This window comes from Poecilia formosa, unplaced genomic scaffold (genome assembly GCF_000485575.1).
Source record: "Poecilia formosa unplaced genomic scaffold, Poecilia_formosa-5.1.2 Scaffold94, whole genome shotgun sequence".
NCBI lineage: Eukaryota > Metazoa > Chordata > Actinopteri > Cyprinodontiformes > Poeciliidae > Poecilia > Poecilia formosa.
The window spans coordinates 1,221,749-1,238,494 of record NW_006800033.1 but is presented as its reverse complement, the minus strand read 5'-3'; the positions used below and the strand labels follow the sequence as shown (position 1 = coordinate 1,238,494).

Here is a 16,746-nt window from a genome sequence, read left to right as displayed (position 1 = left end):
GGTGATCGGTATCGGTGATCGGCCCTCATGGGTGATCGGTATCGGGAGGAAAAAACCTGATCGGCACATCTCTACTTTTTGATGACCCCGCGCTACCACACTGGAAATAGTTCAACTCACATGAAATACTGCTTACTTTTTTATTATGAGACGCATTTTGACCCTTACAAATTTTTGAGACAAGTGCGATTTAAAAGAAACAATATTTTTTTATCAGAAGTGCCGTTTTCACAGTAACAGAGTTAACTGAAATGGGGTCACAGATGTGGTTAAAAGAACAAATCCAAAGGCCCAGACAGAAAAATAAAGATGCCTGTCTGGGGTTTTCTATCAGCATATGGTTTCCCGATGTTCTGTCTCTTTGGAGTCCAGGCAGGAATGAGGGCTGGCTTAGTCACGACGACCCCAAATTTCAAAGTCCGAATCTCTTTTTTTTTGTCTTTCGACTTTTTGTCTGGTTGTAGTTTAGATAGCGCAGCTCCCTCAAATCGTTATGGCTTCTTGTGTGTGACACAAGTTCAGTTGTTGCAGCAACAAAAAAACAGGTTGGTGTAGCTAGAAACCTAAACCTGGTAATAATGCTTTACGGTCTGTCAAAACACATTTCTAAAGAGAAAATGAAGATTCCAGTTGACATTTCAGTTGAAATTCTGTGTTTTAAAACATCCATGTTCATGGATAAACGTTTTGCTTTGTGGTGAAAAATGAAATATGTCCAGCAGGATGCCTGGCCATGCCTCTGGCTGTGTCTCTGCCTTACGCAGACACACAGCTATTAATTCAGTGTACTCTTCGTTTTTCTTCACACCTTCCATAATTATCAGTCACAGCCATTAGCAGTGAGTTCTCTGTTAAAGAAAATAACTTTTTCGCGACCTATCCTCTCAGCCACTGGCCAGTCATGACCTGTGGCAACATATTAAGCTTCTGTAAATTTCTTCCTGTCCAAAGAAGGGATTTATTTCCACTGTCACCACATGCCTGCTCCGGAGAGGAATTACTCAATCAGCAACTTTCTACAGTCGGCCAGGCAATCTAGAAATACTTTCCACTAATTACAACTGAATGTCTGAATGTGAGTCAACTGATGTACATTGAATTAAATTGAATTTGAATGCATGTCATTGGTTCTGAACCTGGGTTTCTGATTTCATTGTATCTTAATTACATTAATGAATGGGAATTTAATATGGACTACACATTTTTCCATATAATAAGAATTAGTGCTATTAAAAAAAAAAAAAAGGTTTGCCAGTATTTTTTCAAATAAGTATGGGTTAAGGGTTACAGCTTTTTATACTAAGATAAGCAAGGTTATCTCTCCAGAAAGTTCTCAGTAGCCGTTAGTAGGTCATCTTAGAGTTCAACTCTAAGATGAACTCTAGTTCATCTTAGAGTTGAAAATGAAAATCAACACAGGAGTTTTATGATGCTGATGTCACATGTAGGAGGGAGAAGGCCGTAGGTAAGTGTGAGTGATTTAACACAGGCCTTTTAAAGGACACAACATTTGAGTGAATCAGTAAATAAATAAGTCTGGCAGCTCATTAAAACTCACCTAAAGATGTGGACATCCTTCGTTGAGGTGCACCACCCCACAGCCCCATCAAATCCTCCATCGGTGGAGACAAGACGCAACACAAGACACTATTAACTTGCAATACAACGTTTGTAAGGTCATGGGAAATCATATTCTTTGTGTAATGCAGTTCACACGTTTATCTACCTTGTATTAAACTACTCCAAATATATATATATACATTTACAGAATTAAAAAATAAAAAAATTACACCTTTTAGAGCAATTGTGAAATAGTATCTTGTGAATCCAGAAATATTTGAAGTAATTGTAGTCATTCTTGAGTTCCACATATAAGCACATAAAATGTCTCTAGTAATTGCTCAGAACTGCTTTGTTTCATTCTTTTAAAATAAGACAGTCTTCAGTCCCCATCTCTAGCATCGCTGTGGCTTCTGCTGTTTTCCCACAAACGTCTTTTTAATTGCTGCATCTTTTGAATTCCTGTTTAATAACACTTCGATGAATTTGCCTGATGAAGCGTTAGCTTTTGAAAAGAATTTCTGCTTTTCATAAATTATTTTAGCTTATCGTCAAGACATGGAGAACTGAAATAAAGAGAAATCCATTCACTGGACTTTCCCTTTCACCCTTTTTTTAACCTCCCCAGGCCTTTTGTTGAAGCTCTCTTCCCTGTGAGAAATAGACAGCTTCCTCAGAAGCACCCAGGGTTGACTCACTTCCTCCATTTGGTCTCTCTATCTCTTCTGTCTTTCTTTCTCTACTTGTCTGTCTCTTTCATTCTCTCACTTTCTGTCTGTCTCAGGTTAGTGGCGCTCCACTTTAGCGTTTCCTGCTGTTACATAGTAGCGCAAACCTGAAGGTAAGATTTTTTTTTTTTTTCTCTAAATCCATGCCACATTGCAGAAGTTATCTTGTACTTGTGAGAAGGGGAAAAAAAATGCCTCGTGTTCATTTCAAGGTATTTGAAAATAGTGAAGCTTTTGCTGGGAAAGATGTTACTTTCCAGTTAGAGGTGAGAATGGAAGTGTTTGTGGTGAGCAGTCCCAGTAGCCTGCACCTTTAACAGCTGTTAAGGTGACAGGCAGACTTGTGAAGCAGCACAACAAAACTTTTTAGCTTCAGCTCCCCGCAGTGCTTTGTGGGCATATGCGTGTGTGATGCAAGGATGGTGCAGAAACAAAGCTACACACAGTGGGTGTCACAGAAAGAGCTGGTAGAAAGGTTTTCTGCTCTTCCTGTTGGGTTTTTCCTCCAATCAGCTGATAGCTCATGTGCTGATGCTTGCCGCTGATTCCCTTGCAGATAAAATGTCTATGTCGCACATTTGAATTGAACTTATTTTCTCTTTTTTGGGATTGAGTTAAAAACCAAGTTTTTCCACTTGGTTTTCATTCATTTGAACAATTGAGAGAGAGAGAGAGAGAGAACAGACGTTACGGTTAACAGGAGCAACTCTGTAGTGAAATGAAAGAGTATTTGCTCCCTTACAGATTTGTTTTCACAGTTACGGGTAACAGATTTGCAAGCAGATTTTGTGATCAGACAAAGATAACACGAGTAAACGCAAAATACAGTTGACAGTTGTTTCACTTATTGAAGAAATAAAAAAAAGTGAAATATGTTGCTCCTTACGTCACTAGAGAGGAACTATGTAAGGTCTCCAAGCATCTCAACTGGTTTTCAAACATCTCAGTCAAGTTCTGTATGTGTCCTTGGAGTCATTTTGGTGCGTCAGACATTTCTGGTAAGGATCACCACTGTCCTAAAGTCTTAGAAATAGCCAGGTAAAGCTTTTTGGACTTATGTGTGAATTACTTTTTATCTCAATTGTTCTTGAATTTCTTTAGATCAGGGGCATAGTGTGTTGCTTTTTTTTAAAGATTATAGCCCTACCTCATGTTGTTCGACTTTTCTGCTTCATTAGTGTTGTTAAGAAAAAAGAAGGATAAACCAACCAACTATTATGCAATTCATAAAAAAAACATATTAAGAGGTGAGCTTCATATATGAATCCTGAATACTTCAACAGCTCAGAGAAATTAACCTTTAGTTAAAGTCTTTCATCAATATATTCAAGGTGATACAAATGCAAAGATTTGATCAATGCTAGAACTGTTGCCTAAGGATGTGCAGTGACTTATAGGTCACTGTACATCCTTGAAACTTGAAATACATTTTCTGTAATTCTTTTATCTTAGATTGAAGAATTTAGATAAAAACACCAAACTAGAGACAGCGATATACTTATCTAAAAAAAAGTTAAAATCTTGTATTCATCTTCAAGAAATGTTGATGTTTAACAATCATCCACCCCCTTTTATTAGCTTCTATAAAATAATTGTAACTAAAGTTGCACATCTCTAAAGCAATTATGAAAAAAATAATGATATTGGAGACCAGGACGAGGAGGAGCCAAGTTTAAACTGAGGAGGTTGAAACTCCAAAGCTCACTGTTACAGAACTGCAGCAAAGCATGCCTTCTTAGGGTCACCAGATCTCCATAACAACCGTCTATTTTAAGGCTTTTGTGCACATCTTTACCAGGGTTATCAATAATTGTGGAGGGTGCTTTGAATTGCCCTTAGTAGAAATTGATTAGCACATATAATAGGCCCAACTCCCATTGGAGGGGTAAATTGCGAAACACCTCACATCTTTCGAAAGGTCACGAGACGAAGAACAGATTTTTGAGTTTTATATTAAATTAATTTATTTTCCAGCTGCCTAATAACTCATTCGACATACGACAGAAAGTCATGTGTTGAAGTCATGAGATGTTCTTTGCAGAACAAAGTTGTTTTGTTATCAGCAGTAAAGCAGTATTTTTTTTTTTCCAGGCATTATTAGCAACCATGTGCAACGTTTTTCGTAACCAATCTCTTGATTATTCACTTATTTGAGTTCTTAAAAAGAATTGTGTTTAAGGAAGAAGAAAGTTACAAAAGCTACCAAGGAGTGTATAAATGGAAGTTAAGATTTCGGAAATAAGCTGCTGAGAAACAAAAGTGAAAGAGACGTGCGAAAGGCACAGTCTCATATCGCCGGGGAGGGCGAACTTCCCTTTTTGTCTGGTTGTTGTGTTATAGTAAAGAAGCTCTGTGTAGGTCTCTTTGTGTGAATCAGGCATGCACAGATACACAAAAGATGCACACATTGTCAAGCAGAACCACTGACACCACAAACACCTACAAATATACTCATGCACACACAAACATGACAAATGTACACCACAAACTTCCCGCATACTCATTTCTCTTTGCCTTTTACTGACAGTGACTGAGCCACTTTTGAGAAAGCTGAGTGGGTGTGTTGACTGGAAACAAGTGGCATTGACCCAACACAACAGATTTAAACCTAAGGATAACCGAAGAACACGTTTAAGCCTCGTTCAGAGTGAAAGTAGGCGTCCCGCAGAGATTATCAGGAGCTTGCTGCCATGGTTTAAGATGGAAAAACGAGCAACAAATTTGAGGAAGTTGTTGCTCCTCAGGAAGTTTTGTCATCCGCGTTGGAATTTTAGTCAAATCTCCATGAATACAGTTTTGGAGATTCTTCATTTTTAAGTCTGTGCTCTTTTAACATTTTTATGTGCAAATCAGAGAATCGCTCTCTAGTTTGGACACGGTTGCCAATCTGGCCTGGTCTCAGTCCCACTTCATGCAACCAGTCAAGTGCTTCACTAGTTGCATCAAGTGTACTTCAGATTTAACACCTTAAATGTGTGGTAATTCGTTGCTTGCTAAAAATACAGCTTTACTGCATGTCACCAGATTTCTGGGAGGCAAGTGGCCAAGAATCCTCAGTTGACTGGAAAAGACTTGATAGCAGCTTTCATGTTGCATAGCAAGGCTCATATTTAGTACTGCAGACCAATAACATGACAGTGATCTCAAGAATGCCTCCAGGCACTTACTTTTGACTTCTGAAGAAGTCTTTGACTAAAGAGAAGAAGTTGCGCTAGACTTTGTCATGTCCATCATTGTTACTGATGTGAAAACCCCCCCCCCAGTCATAATCTATTTTTACCCGTCAATTTTTAAAATGATAATGACATGTCATCACACATGAAGCAGATGAATATATATGTTTTTCTCCACAGTAACAAAAACTGTGACCCTAGTATAAACAGTAAAATCAAACGATTGCACTTAAATTTTAAACGATTCACCTGTTGCAGCCTGAAATTTAAGTCTCAAACTTTCCTCCTGGTCTGCATGGACCTGAATTGCACACCCGCTAGTGTGCAATCAAATGTTTCTGAATCTTGATGTTGATCTAGAGCAAAGTCGGTCCTGGAGGGCCGGCATCCTGCATGTTTTAGTTCTCTCCCTGGTGGTAGTAACAACCTTTTCAGCATGCCAATGTTCTCCTTAGGTCTCTAACGAGCCATCATTTGATCCAGGTGCGTTAAACCAGGGAGAGAACTAAAACATGCAGGATGCCGGCCCTCCAGGACCGACTTTGGACACCCCTGATCTAGAGGATGAATCCGCAGTCTGCTGTCTCACCAGAGACTGGAATTACAAGCACCACTTTGGCTGAAATTTTGAAATCAGAGAACATTTCTCCAATTGAAGCGATCAAACTCTCTGAATAGGGGCTTCCTGGTCCTGCAAGCTTTCGCTTCAGCTGGAGGAAATTCTGCAGCAGGGGTTCAGCTGCAACAGACACACTTCAAATAGCTCCCAAATAATTCAGGCCAGAGATATTTTTTTTTCTTTGACTGATTTAGTTACCTCTACGATGTACTATTGAAAATGTCTGCTGATATGCACCAAGTGGTCAGGCGTGAGAGTTGTAATCTCCTCTTCATCAACTCCTTTGTGGTTCAGGTATTATTTGAGATGTTTAGATGCTAATGCTCTAAAAAAACTAATACCTTGTTGCCAAGGTTATTCATCATGATAACTATCCAAAAGTAAAAATTGAAAGTGATAGGGAAGCAGAGGGAATAGTTGCCTAAACATGCAACACCTCAGCCCAAAAAAATAAAAAATAAACAAAAGTTTACAAATGAAACAAATCAGAACTAAAGTAACAGGGATACTCCGACATGTTGCCACCATGAGTGGCACAATTTGTGTGAAGCGTCTTTACCATACTTCGTACTGCGTGATGGATATACTGAATCAGTGTCTGCTGATTTGTGACTCTTTGTCAATATTTTCAAATTTCTTAGCCAAACTAAGGTTTCAAAGATATTTTAAAAAGTTTGAGATTGAACATTAGTGAATTTTTACTCCACCTCCTGAACTTTCTTTTCTTAATTTTCGGTCTATAAGCATCTCTTTCTTTGTAAATAATTAGTAACACACTCCTGAGTTGCGAATCTTGTGGTGGCATTTATCAATATGGATAAGAACAAACTCACATATTTTCTTGGGGTTTTTTTGTGTTTTTTGCTGTATTTTGACATTTTCCCCAGGTTAAAGAGTGAGGAAATGCTTAATTTGTTTAAAACAACAAAGTTTAATGTTCTGTGACAGTAACTCTAAAGATAAAGTTTAACTGAGCGTGGGAGCAGCCAGGCTTTAAATAAGAGAAATAAGCTCATGCACTACAACCCTGTACTTTTCTGAATATATCCTGTGGATTTGAATGGTGAAACTCAAAAAGTCCAATTATTATTATTATTTTCCTCTCAGCACCGGGGAACAGGAACAGCATTCATCAACACCAAGCAATGTGTTGATGATGTTTACTGCTGCTTGCCCTTTTCGTGCTGCATCTTGAAGTCATAGGTACATGTAATTAGAAGCTATTCAAAAACCGGGTTACAGTGAAATCCGTGACTTCGTCCATAGATTGCACTCCACAGGTGGTGCCTCTTGTGCATCCCTCCAGAATTATATTGGTTGGTAGACAACGTTTCATCCGGACAACAATAGATCACAGTATGGAAATTGTAGCTGCAGTTTCAGAATGTGGAGCGCAGTGGACTGGATCAGTAGGTCCTTAATAGCCTCAGCACATCTAAATGCATTTAGGCCAAAAGGCCATTCAGTCCCATTCGCGTCATCAGAAAGATTTTTTATAAGTTTTATAATCTTGACATATTGTAAAGCTAACTGTGTAGCCTTACAGTGTATCATTTTAAAGCCTTACTCAGTGCTGTCTAAGTTATGTGTTGTGGTCTAAAACATGACTGCAAAGCATTGGAAATTTCTGTTTGTTTCAGAAAACAAATTGGTTGTATTAATGTACAGACATGCCACTCTTTATTGCAAAAGTGTCAGAGAAAGTAGAAATCCAACATCGGTTGCTTATTGTGCCGACTTCTTCAGGAGTCATTCACAGTTATCTCTGCAAATTGTCAAACACAATTAGACGGTGTTTAGACAATCTGCTTTGTTTGACCCCAGCTTTGAGCTTTGTCATTGACTGTGCTAATTAGCTGATTCCTTTGCAGCTTCAGGGTGTTGATGATGGCAGTGTGGATCCAGGCCCAGCAGCTTCAGGGAGATGCTCTTCACCAGATGCAGTCACTGTACGGCCAGCACTTCCCCATTGAAGTGCGCCATTATCTATCCCAGTGGATAGAAAGCCAGCTCTGGTGAGTTTTGTTTCCATTCAAGGCTGCAGGAGTCTCGGTGCATGCACATGAATTTCACTTTTTTTTTTTTTTTACGTGCACGTATGTGTGTTTCTAGGGATGCTATAGACCTGGAGAACCCACAGGAGGAGTTCAAGGCTAAACGCCTCTTGGACAGTCTGATACAAGAGCTGCAAAACAAGGCTGAGCACCAGGTTGGAGAAGATGGCTTCCTTCTTAAAATCAAACTGGGTCACTACGCTAACCAACTCAAGGTAATTTCAGTTTTTATTTTCGTTTGTCTATTGAGTCACGCCTATTGTTTTTATACTTTAAAAGAACCCGGAGTTTTTATATATTTTGGTGTCAAATATCATCTGGGTTTTCTGGAGGTCTTGTCAAAGGTTGTCATTTGTTTTTTTTTATATTGCACTACTTGACACTTTTGCTTGTGTTTGTTTAGTCAGTTACCCCTGACATGCAAACCATTTAGGCATAAAAAAAAGACTCTTAAACTCAATTAATGATGATTTGTGTCTACACATTAACATGCAACTTACTAAAGGAGAGGTTTTAAGTTGGATTTTATTGTGACTCATAAAATAGTGTTGTGGCATCAACACGATTCTGCAAGAAGTGTGAGCTGAAAACATGACATCAAATAATCATCAGCTGGAGGATAATGTGCCTTACATGTTTTCTGTGAGGTCTTTGCTAAAATGTCTCCCTATTTTTATTTTTTAAAATGTGTCTTTCAGTTCTGAGCATCTTCTTTTAACATTTTTAGACTTGTACATTCTTCTTCTTCTTCCTCTGCTGGTTCTCTTTCTCAAAGAAAAGATATGGCTAAACATTACTTTTAAAAGTTCGAGGAAAGTTCCTTGACGCAAGTTTAAAAAGCACAAAAACACAGACTGGATAGAACTTTTGTGCAGATGTGTACATGATAATAGATGTCGATATTAGCCATGGAAGCTCAGTGAGGTTTCCTAACGACAAATAAACTGCACTAATATAGTTATACTTTCTACAGAGACAGTTAACAAAAGCCTTAGACGCTGAAGACCACCGATTCTGCCTTGTTGTACCGTAATGGATCAGACAACAAATTTGTCACACTTCCAGCATAACTTTCATCCTCATCATCATCATCATCTTGACTTTCATCAGTACAAGTCAGCCTATGCAGGTATTATAATTCAAAAATAGGAAAGATGGGCAAAGTTTTAGGTTCCTAGTTGTTTATTTTATTTAGCTGAATGGATAGATGTCTTCTTCTAAACGCTTTTTAACTGTAATTATAACTTAGATGTGTAATTATAACTTATATATATATATATATATATATATATATATATATATATATATATACATACATACATATAATATTTACTATTATTATTTCCGTTTTAAAATTGTTTAGGTAATGGAAATATATGTGACCTCCTTTGAGTAAATAGAAAAAATAGCATCAAGGTGCCAGGGTTATGTTTTCGGCAAAATATTAGAGTTGCTTACAATGAAACAGGATAGATGTTTAGAAGGCACAAGTGTTCAGCTCAGTTTCCTTCCTTGTAGTGGTTCTTAGAAAGAGCACACAACACGGCGAGTGTTTTGAGAACAGGTTGTATCCGCATGGAGGAAAACAAGAGAGCAGCCCAAGTCAGCTACGGTAACCAACCAACACTGCTATTTACGATCAAACTCCCTGCTCACAGAAATATTCCTGTGACTAGCTTCCTCCTTTAGCCTGAAGCCTGGCATGGAAATACAGATGGAATAACTTATTAACCCTGACGCTGGGCTCATGTTTAATACAGTAGATTTGAATCTGTTTACTTTTAGATGTTTATTTTAAGTTTAAAAAAAAAAAAAAGCAATTTCACAAATTATTCATCAGCATGAAAGTATCACGGCATCCTCTTATCTTTATGGAAAGTTGTGATTTCCGTCGCTGAGGTGTGCTAATTGATTTTAGCATGTCTCCAGCATTCACTTCAGATCTTAACAGGCTTCTCTGATGTACTAAATTGGTCTTAACATGGTTCATGCTCTCCTTTTCTTTCAGAGCACGTATGACCGCTGTCCTCTGGAGCTGGTTCGGTGTATCAAACATATCCTCTACACAGAGCAGAGGCTCATCAGAGAGGCTACAAATGTAAGTTTGATGCAGATGGCATTTGCCGTGTGTCGCCCGCACACTCACGCACACGCACGCAAACACACCTCCATCCGACGATAACGACAAATCCTAGACCAAGTCCAGCATTACTGAGTGAAGCCTAAATTACATGATGGTCCAGAAATTGGGTAGTTGGATATCTGCTCTCATTTTTCCGCTGTTTGTCCACCAAATGTCAGCCCGTTTATTACATTGTTGTAAAAGTGATTCATTAGCACATTAGCGTCTGTTCAGTTTTACGGCTGACTCTTCCCTTTTAAATTTCTCCACTTTAATGCCATACGAAGTGCTGCCTTTTTTTCAGTATACACAATGGCCCTGAGTTCTAAAACCCTGAAACCAGCAGTGCGTGAAACATCTGACTCCCACTAAGTCCTGCTCTGAATTGATTTTCAGTCACAACATGTTTTTTTCTATTTGCGAAATTGACTTTGACCGAATTAATTTCATGCTGTTTAGCCTGAACCTTCATGGCACCATGATGCACTCACAGTCTGCCAGCAAGCGCACATGCATTTTTATTTTTTTTTTTTTCCATCTCAGTTTTCTGTGTTTCCACAGTATTTTTGCTTTTAGTCGCCATGTGGGGAGTTTGTCGTCAAATACACTAACAGCAACATAGAGCAGTCAGCATCCCACCCTGAGGCCTCTAAAATAACAGCTCACCAGTGGCTACCCATTTGTATTAACAATCCTAATAAACCACCCAGTCTTCCACGTGGACAGCTATTTGTCTTTCTCATTCCTCTGTCTCTACGTTTTCCACGTTTTATTTAGTCAAGCTCTCCGGTGGGTGGGATGATGGACAGCATGTCTCAGAAGTACCAGCAGATCAACCAAGCCTTTGAGGAGCTTCGCCTGCTCACACAAGACACTGAGAATGACCTGCGCAAGCTCCAGCACAACCAGGAGTACTTTATCATCCAGTACCAAGAAAGCCTTCGCATCCAGGGTGAGACCGGAGGGCACGCACGTCAATCTTGTTGTTGCTCTAAATTGATTATTTGACTTACAGACATTTGCAATGAGCAGCCACAGGTTGGGTAATTAGTAAAGGAATCTATAAAGGTGAAACATGTTTAGGCGCCACGGTGTGTGGCTTTTGTAAACATTTGGTTAAGTGAATTGCGTCCTGTTTTGGTGCCTTTGGATTACCAAAATTGGCTCCGTTTGCTAAATGCCAGGATGCATTTGTTCAAAATCAGCAGCAGTGTGCATGCACAGAGATTCCTATGCATTTAAACAAGATGGAAAACCCCAGATGACGATGTCACGTTTTGGTAAGCAACTGTCACACTAGTGGCCTTCATTTCAAAATAACCAGACAGGAAATGGGAAAAGAGAGAGAAAGGAGGTAGATATGTAGCAAAGGTCCTGAGCTCTTAAATGGAAACTGCCAACTGCTTCAGCAAAGACTAATGGCCTCCGTATGTGGGGCACCTGATCTGCTGCTGCACCAAGTCCAGCTAAAGCAAGTCCTGGACCAACATGGCTTGAAAGGCCGCTCAGAAGCCATTCCTCTAGAAGCCGCTTACGCATTCAGTTTGCAAATGCCCTTTAACTTTCAGTCACGTTTCCTGTTGTCTGATAAAAGTGAAGTTTGTTATCAGTAATAACCATTTTTATTGTACATCTGAAGGAAAAAGCGATGATGTTTGCTGCCTGAGAATAGTGCCACAACTGTGAAGGACTGTTGGGCACTTCGATAATCAGATAAAATAATCAGCAAATAATTGAATTAAATAGAATGTATGTATGTAAGCAAAAAATATATATCATTAACTTAACCTTTTTGGAAATAGATCTACTTTCCATAATCCTAAATTTGATAAAGATTGGAAACATTAAGGTTTTTTTAATCCCAGACAGTGAGGGGGGTAAAAAAAAAAAAAAGAAAAAGTTTTCATAACATATTTCATAACGGCTTTTTGTTTTTCTAGAAGAGTCGGCACACAATGGAAGTTTTTAAAGTCTGTACTACCCTAAAGGGATTTCTTTTGAGTTAACTATTATGGCCCAGAGGGTAAAACATATTCAGTATTTGCACAAGTTAAAGACTTTCTACCTCCTCTGTTTTGGTCAGTCTTTAACTTGTCCACACCCTCTGTAGCTCAGCTGTCCAGCCTTGCCACTCTGCCCCCTTCTGACCGGCAGCTACGTGAGCCTGCCCTTCTCAGCAAGAGAGCTACTGTGGAGGCATGGCTGACAAGAGAAGCCAACACACTACAGAAATACCGCCTGGTGAGAAACCTCAGTAGAAACACTTCATATTGTTTGTTTTGGTTACACATTTGTAAAGCATCTGATTTTGATTTTTTATTTTCATTTTTTTTTTTTTTTTTGCATCAAATGCTACTAAATTTCAGTGCTCGCAGTCCATCACTGTGAGCACTAAAATCGTATTGTGATAGTTTGCGCTTGTTTTGACCGTTTTCTGTGCAGGACCTGGCAGAGAAGCACCAGAAAACACTGCAGCTGTTGCGAAAGCAGCAGACAATCATTCTGGATGACGAGTTGATCCAGTGGAAGAGACGGCAACAGCTGGCAGGCAATGGGGGCCCGCCGGAGGGGGGCTTGGACATCCTTCAGTCCTGGTGGGTTTTTTTTTTCCATCTCCTGTTGAGAACACAGCCACTAGAACTCCTCACACAGCATGAAATTATGGGTTTATTAGGCTCCAGCGGGCTTCTTGTGGGTTTATCTGAAGCTTTTAATAAGAGAAATACACAAGGATATAAAGTGCACATACACACACTGCTATTTCCTACTCACTGCCTTTGGGATCTTTGTTGTTCTTATTGTTTACTTACTCTTTATTTTATGCTGAAAAAGGCTTTTTATATACTCTAAGCTCATTTTATTAAGCAGCATTTAAGCACATCTTTCTGTTGTGATTTAAAAAAATATTAATAGACGTATTTCTAATGTGTGGACTTTTTTTTTTGTGGACGTTTTTTATGTCAGGTGTGAGAAGCTCGCTGAGACTATTTGGCAAAACAGGCAGCAGATTCGGAGGGCAGAGCACCTTAGGCAACAGCTGCCCATTCCTGGACCTATCGAAGAGCTGCTCAATGAACTCAACAGCACTATCACGGATATCATCTCAGCTTTGGTCACCAGGTGTGTGCGCTTTTGAACTTCCTCTAAGTATTTGCCCCCATACACGTTTCTTCTGTGATTGCTTTTCTGTCATTTTTTTAGCATGCTGACAACAAACAAAGATAATATGAGTAAATACAGTAGGGAGATTTTAATTATTTCAATTATTAAGTGGCCCCATCTCATGTAATTGTTCTTCTTTGAAACTAATAGCCAGTTGTTTCACCCTTGGCGGCCATCGAGTGTTTGCCTTTATAGTGTCGTGTTGGAATTTTGGCCCATACTTCTTTACAGATTTTTGTTTTTTTCTTACCCACATTTGAAGTATTATTTTTTACCTATTCTGAGATGGAATTGCATAAACTCTATTTTTAAGGTCACACACTGAAATAATGTGACTTTTTTTTTTCTCAGCAGAATTAAATTATGCTAAGTTGTTCAGGCTGCAGATCTCTACCATCAGTATGTTTCTCTCTGGTCTTGTCAGTTCACAATTAGTTTGTGGAATCATAGAAAAGTCTTGGGGATCATTTAGGGATTTTTTTATTTTTTTTTGCAAATGTGAGAAAAGTCCTTGTGGTTTCCTTTTGGTCAGCAGAGGATTTGGCCTTAGAGTTTTTATTTGGAAGCCAATGTTTCCCCAGTTTAGTTTTTCTTAATGTCTTATCCTAAACAACTTAGCTGACCTTAGCTGATTATACTGCTTTAGATGTTGTTCTGGGGTCTTTTATGACCTCCTGGATAAGTCGTCAGTGAGCTCTGGAAACCAGTCCTTGGACGGCCACTCCAAGGAATATTCACCACTGTCCTATGCTTTTTTCCATTTTGTGGAAAATTACAGTCACCGTTGTCTGCTAGAGCCAAGGAAATAATCTTTTCCCTCTTTCCACACGTTTTTCGTCTGTTGTTGAATTTATTTAGCTTGGATATTTGCCTTTTTTATGTCTCTTTTTATTTAGCCTACTTCACGTAATCAATTCTGTTTAATTGATTTCGTGACTCTGCCAGGTTGTGGTTTCCAAAAGTTAAATCCAGCTTTGAAATGTTTCAGCGAAGGAGGTTATTATATTTTCACTTACGGCCAGGTCGGTTTGGACTGGAAGTCATCATTTAAAAACTTATTTTTCTACTAACACAGGTCTGCTTCTTTGTCTGACATAAAAAAAAAATCCCTGGTTTAATGACCTGACATATTTAAGTGTGACAAAAATAGCAAAAAACAGAAGTAATCTGTCATAAGGAAAACAACTTTTCACAGCACTGTAACTGTTTTTTCTTATCATTATACATCGTACGCGAACAGTGTTGCTACAGTCTGAAAGAGTCATCACTGGTCCATTAGAGTAGCTTGAGATAGAGAATGGAAGATGAACCCACCTAAAGAGGTCTACTGAGACATAAGGCAGACATTGTGAAAGAAAGGGCACATGCAACTTGTTTCAGTCCATTATTGTAGTCCCCAAAGGCCCATCTGCCAGGATGCTTTTCGCCTTTCAGCATATCTGAGCAGGAGAACGCTAAAGTTTTTGACAGCACCCTCTCACACTGCCTCATAAGATAGTCCCCACAGGTACTGATAACACACAGAGAAGTCGTGTCATTGTCACAGCAATTTATAACAGGCTACAGACAAGCCTGTGACCAGACAGTAATGCATTGTTTCTTGGGCAACGTCCTCTTTAGAGTCTCCTAAAGTCTTCTGAGGTTTCACACTGTCAGAAGGAGAGAACTGTGTTCCCAACGCCACTCACCTCAGCTGCACATCGGAAGCCTTTGAGTCTCATAACAGCATCATAATTTTACTCACGCTCCCTCTGGGCCTGCAGGATTATGCTGTTGGTTGTATCGTATTCTGTCTGCCTTTTTGCTTTACATGTTTGTGTGTTACTACATAAATGAATAATGTTGACGGAAATATTTCAAGAGAATATTTCAACCGAAGCGGTATTTTTAGCGTGACCTACCTTTAATTCTCATTGTTGTGCGCAAGGTCATTTAAAAGCTCAAACCTGCTTAAAGGAAGCTACAATTGTGTTTTATTATTAAATCAGAGATGTTAAGATTCGCCTGCATGACTGAATCAAAGGAGGAGGATTTTTAAAAAACTTATTTAAATAAAATTTGTAAGGAATGAAGATATGCTGGTGGCCATGGATAAACTTTATTATTAGAATTACATTGATAATTGAAATTGGGTTTAAAATGAATAATTACAGCTGCTGTGGAAGACATTTTTTTAAAGAAGCAGTGTTACGTAAAATTGACTTATTTGAGCTTTACGTCATGTTATTCCGTTATTCCGTCATCAAAACATACCTGGAATGTTGCTTTGATTCATTCATGCATGTTTGAAGAATCCTTTAATCTGCTGCGACATCCATTCGAGGAGCTTAAATACTTGGGGGAACCGAGCGCAGCCTTTTCCTCGGCAGTTTCCGATTAGAGTTTTTGCCTCACAGACAACTCTCCACTCAGCTCCTTCAAACTAGTCAGCAGCAATTAGCAAACACTTGGTGGAGCTGCGCATCAGCTGAGTTCATTATATGAGCTACTTCTCAGTGCAAAGCTGGTAAAAACATTGCTAAAAGCTTATTGGAGAAGCATTGTGGGGATGAAGGTAACATAGTTACTTGATTATGCTATAAAGTGGCACTATATGCCTGAAAAATACATAATACTATAAGAAATAAGAAAAATAACAAGATTAAACATTCATAGTTTTTGAACATCCAACTAAGTAGAAATATGTTCTAAACTGTATAAAATTTCACTTTAACATGGTGTTAACTGTATTACAGGTGACCACATAAATACACACCGGTTAGTTCTGCTTTTACCTCCTTGTGTGACCTTCCATTCTGTGTTTACAGCACCTTCATCATTGAGAAACAGCCACCCCAGGTTCTGAAGACCCAAACCAAGTTTGCTGCCACAGTACGCCTCCTAGTGGGAGGGAAATTGAACGTGCACATGAACCCTCCACAGGTCAAAGCAACCATAATTAGCGAGCAGCAAGCCAAGGCATTGCTGAAAAATGAAAACACAAGGAAGTAAGTTTACAGAGCTCCCTTTCTCTGTCAATGCAAATTTAAAAACATTTAAAAAAAAAAAAAAAAAAACATTGCTGTGTGTTATTTGGTAATTATAAATCAGAGATAACACAGATCACATGTGGGGTTTCTCGAGGCTACGCAAGGCGCTTCCCACAGAGATCAATAAACGAGAGCTTGTTGAGAATGATATTTCTGTTGAAGCCTCTTTCCACAGCTTAGCACTGAGACATGCCTGGAACCTGAACAGTCGCTCAGAGGAATCTGTGGTGTAGATACAGAATCCATTTTTAGCCTCTTTCACAGTCTCACTCCACATTCATCCTATAACTTAAAGAAAT

General features: G+C 38.9%; 1 protein-coding gene across 2 annotated transcripts in view; it reads left to right on the top strand.

Moving 5' to 3' along the window:
* The window catches only part of stat5a (signal transducer and activator of transcription 5a), a 58,703-nt gene that overhangs the window by 30,490 nt on the left and 11,467 nt on the right, over positions 1 to 16,746 (top strand). The window contains exons 1-9 of one of the 2 annotated variants that reach the window (XM_007558123.2): positions 2,345 to 2,401; positions 7,952 to 8,095; positions 8,193 to 8,349; positions 10,143 to 10,232; positions 11,034 to 11,208; positions 12,367 to 12,497; positions 12,699 to 12,850; positions 13,221 to 13,376; positions 16,226 to 16,405. In XM_007558123.2, the coding sequence (XP_007558185.1) occupies positions 7,965 to 8,095; positions 8,193 to 8,349; positions 10,143 to 10,232; positions 11,034 to 11,208; positions 12,367 to 12,497; positions 12,699 to 12,850; positions 13,221 to 13,376; positions 16,226 to 16,405 (1,172 nt within the window). In that variant the 5' untranslated portion in view covers positions 2,345 to 2,401; positions 7,952 to 7,964. Of the gene's footprint in view, positions 1 to 2,344; positions 2,402 to 7,951; positions 8,096 to 8,192; positions 8,350 to 10,142; positions 10,233 to 11,033; positions 11,209 to 12,366; positions 12,498 to 12,698; positions 12,851 to 13,220; positions 13,377 to 16,225; positions 16,406 to 16,746 lie in introns of those variants that run through there. The other variant, XM_007558122.2, reaches the window with a different exon arrangement.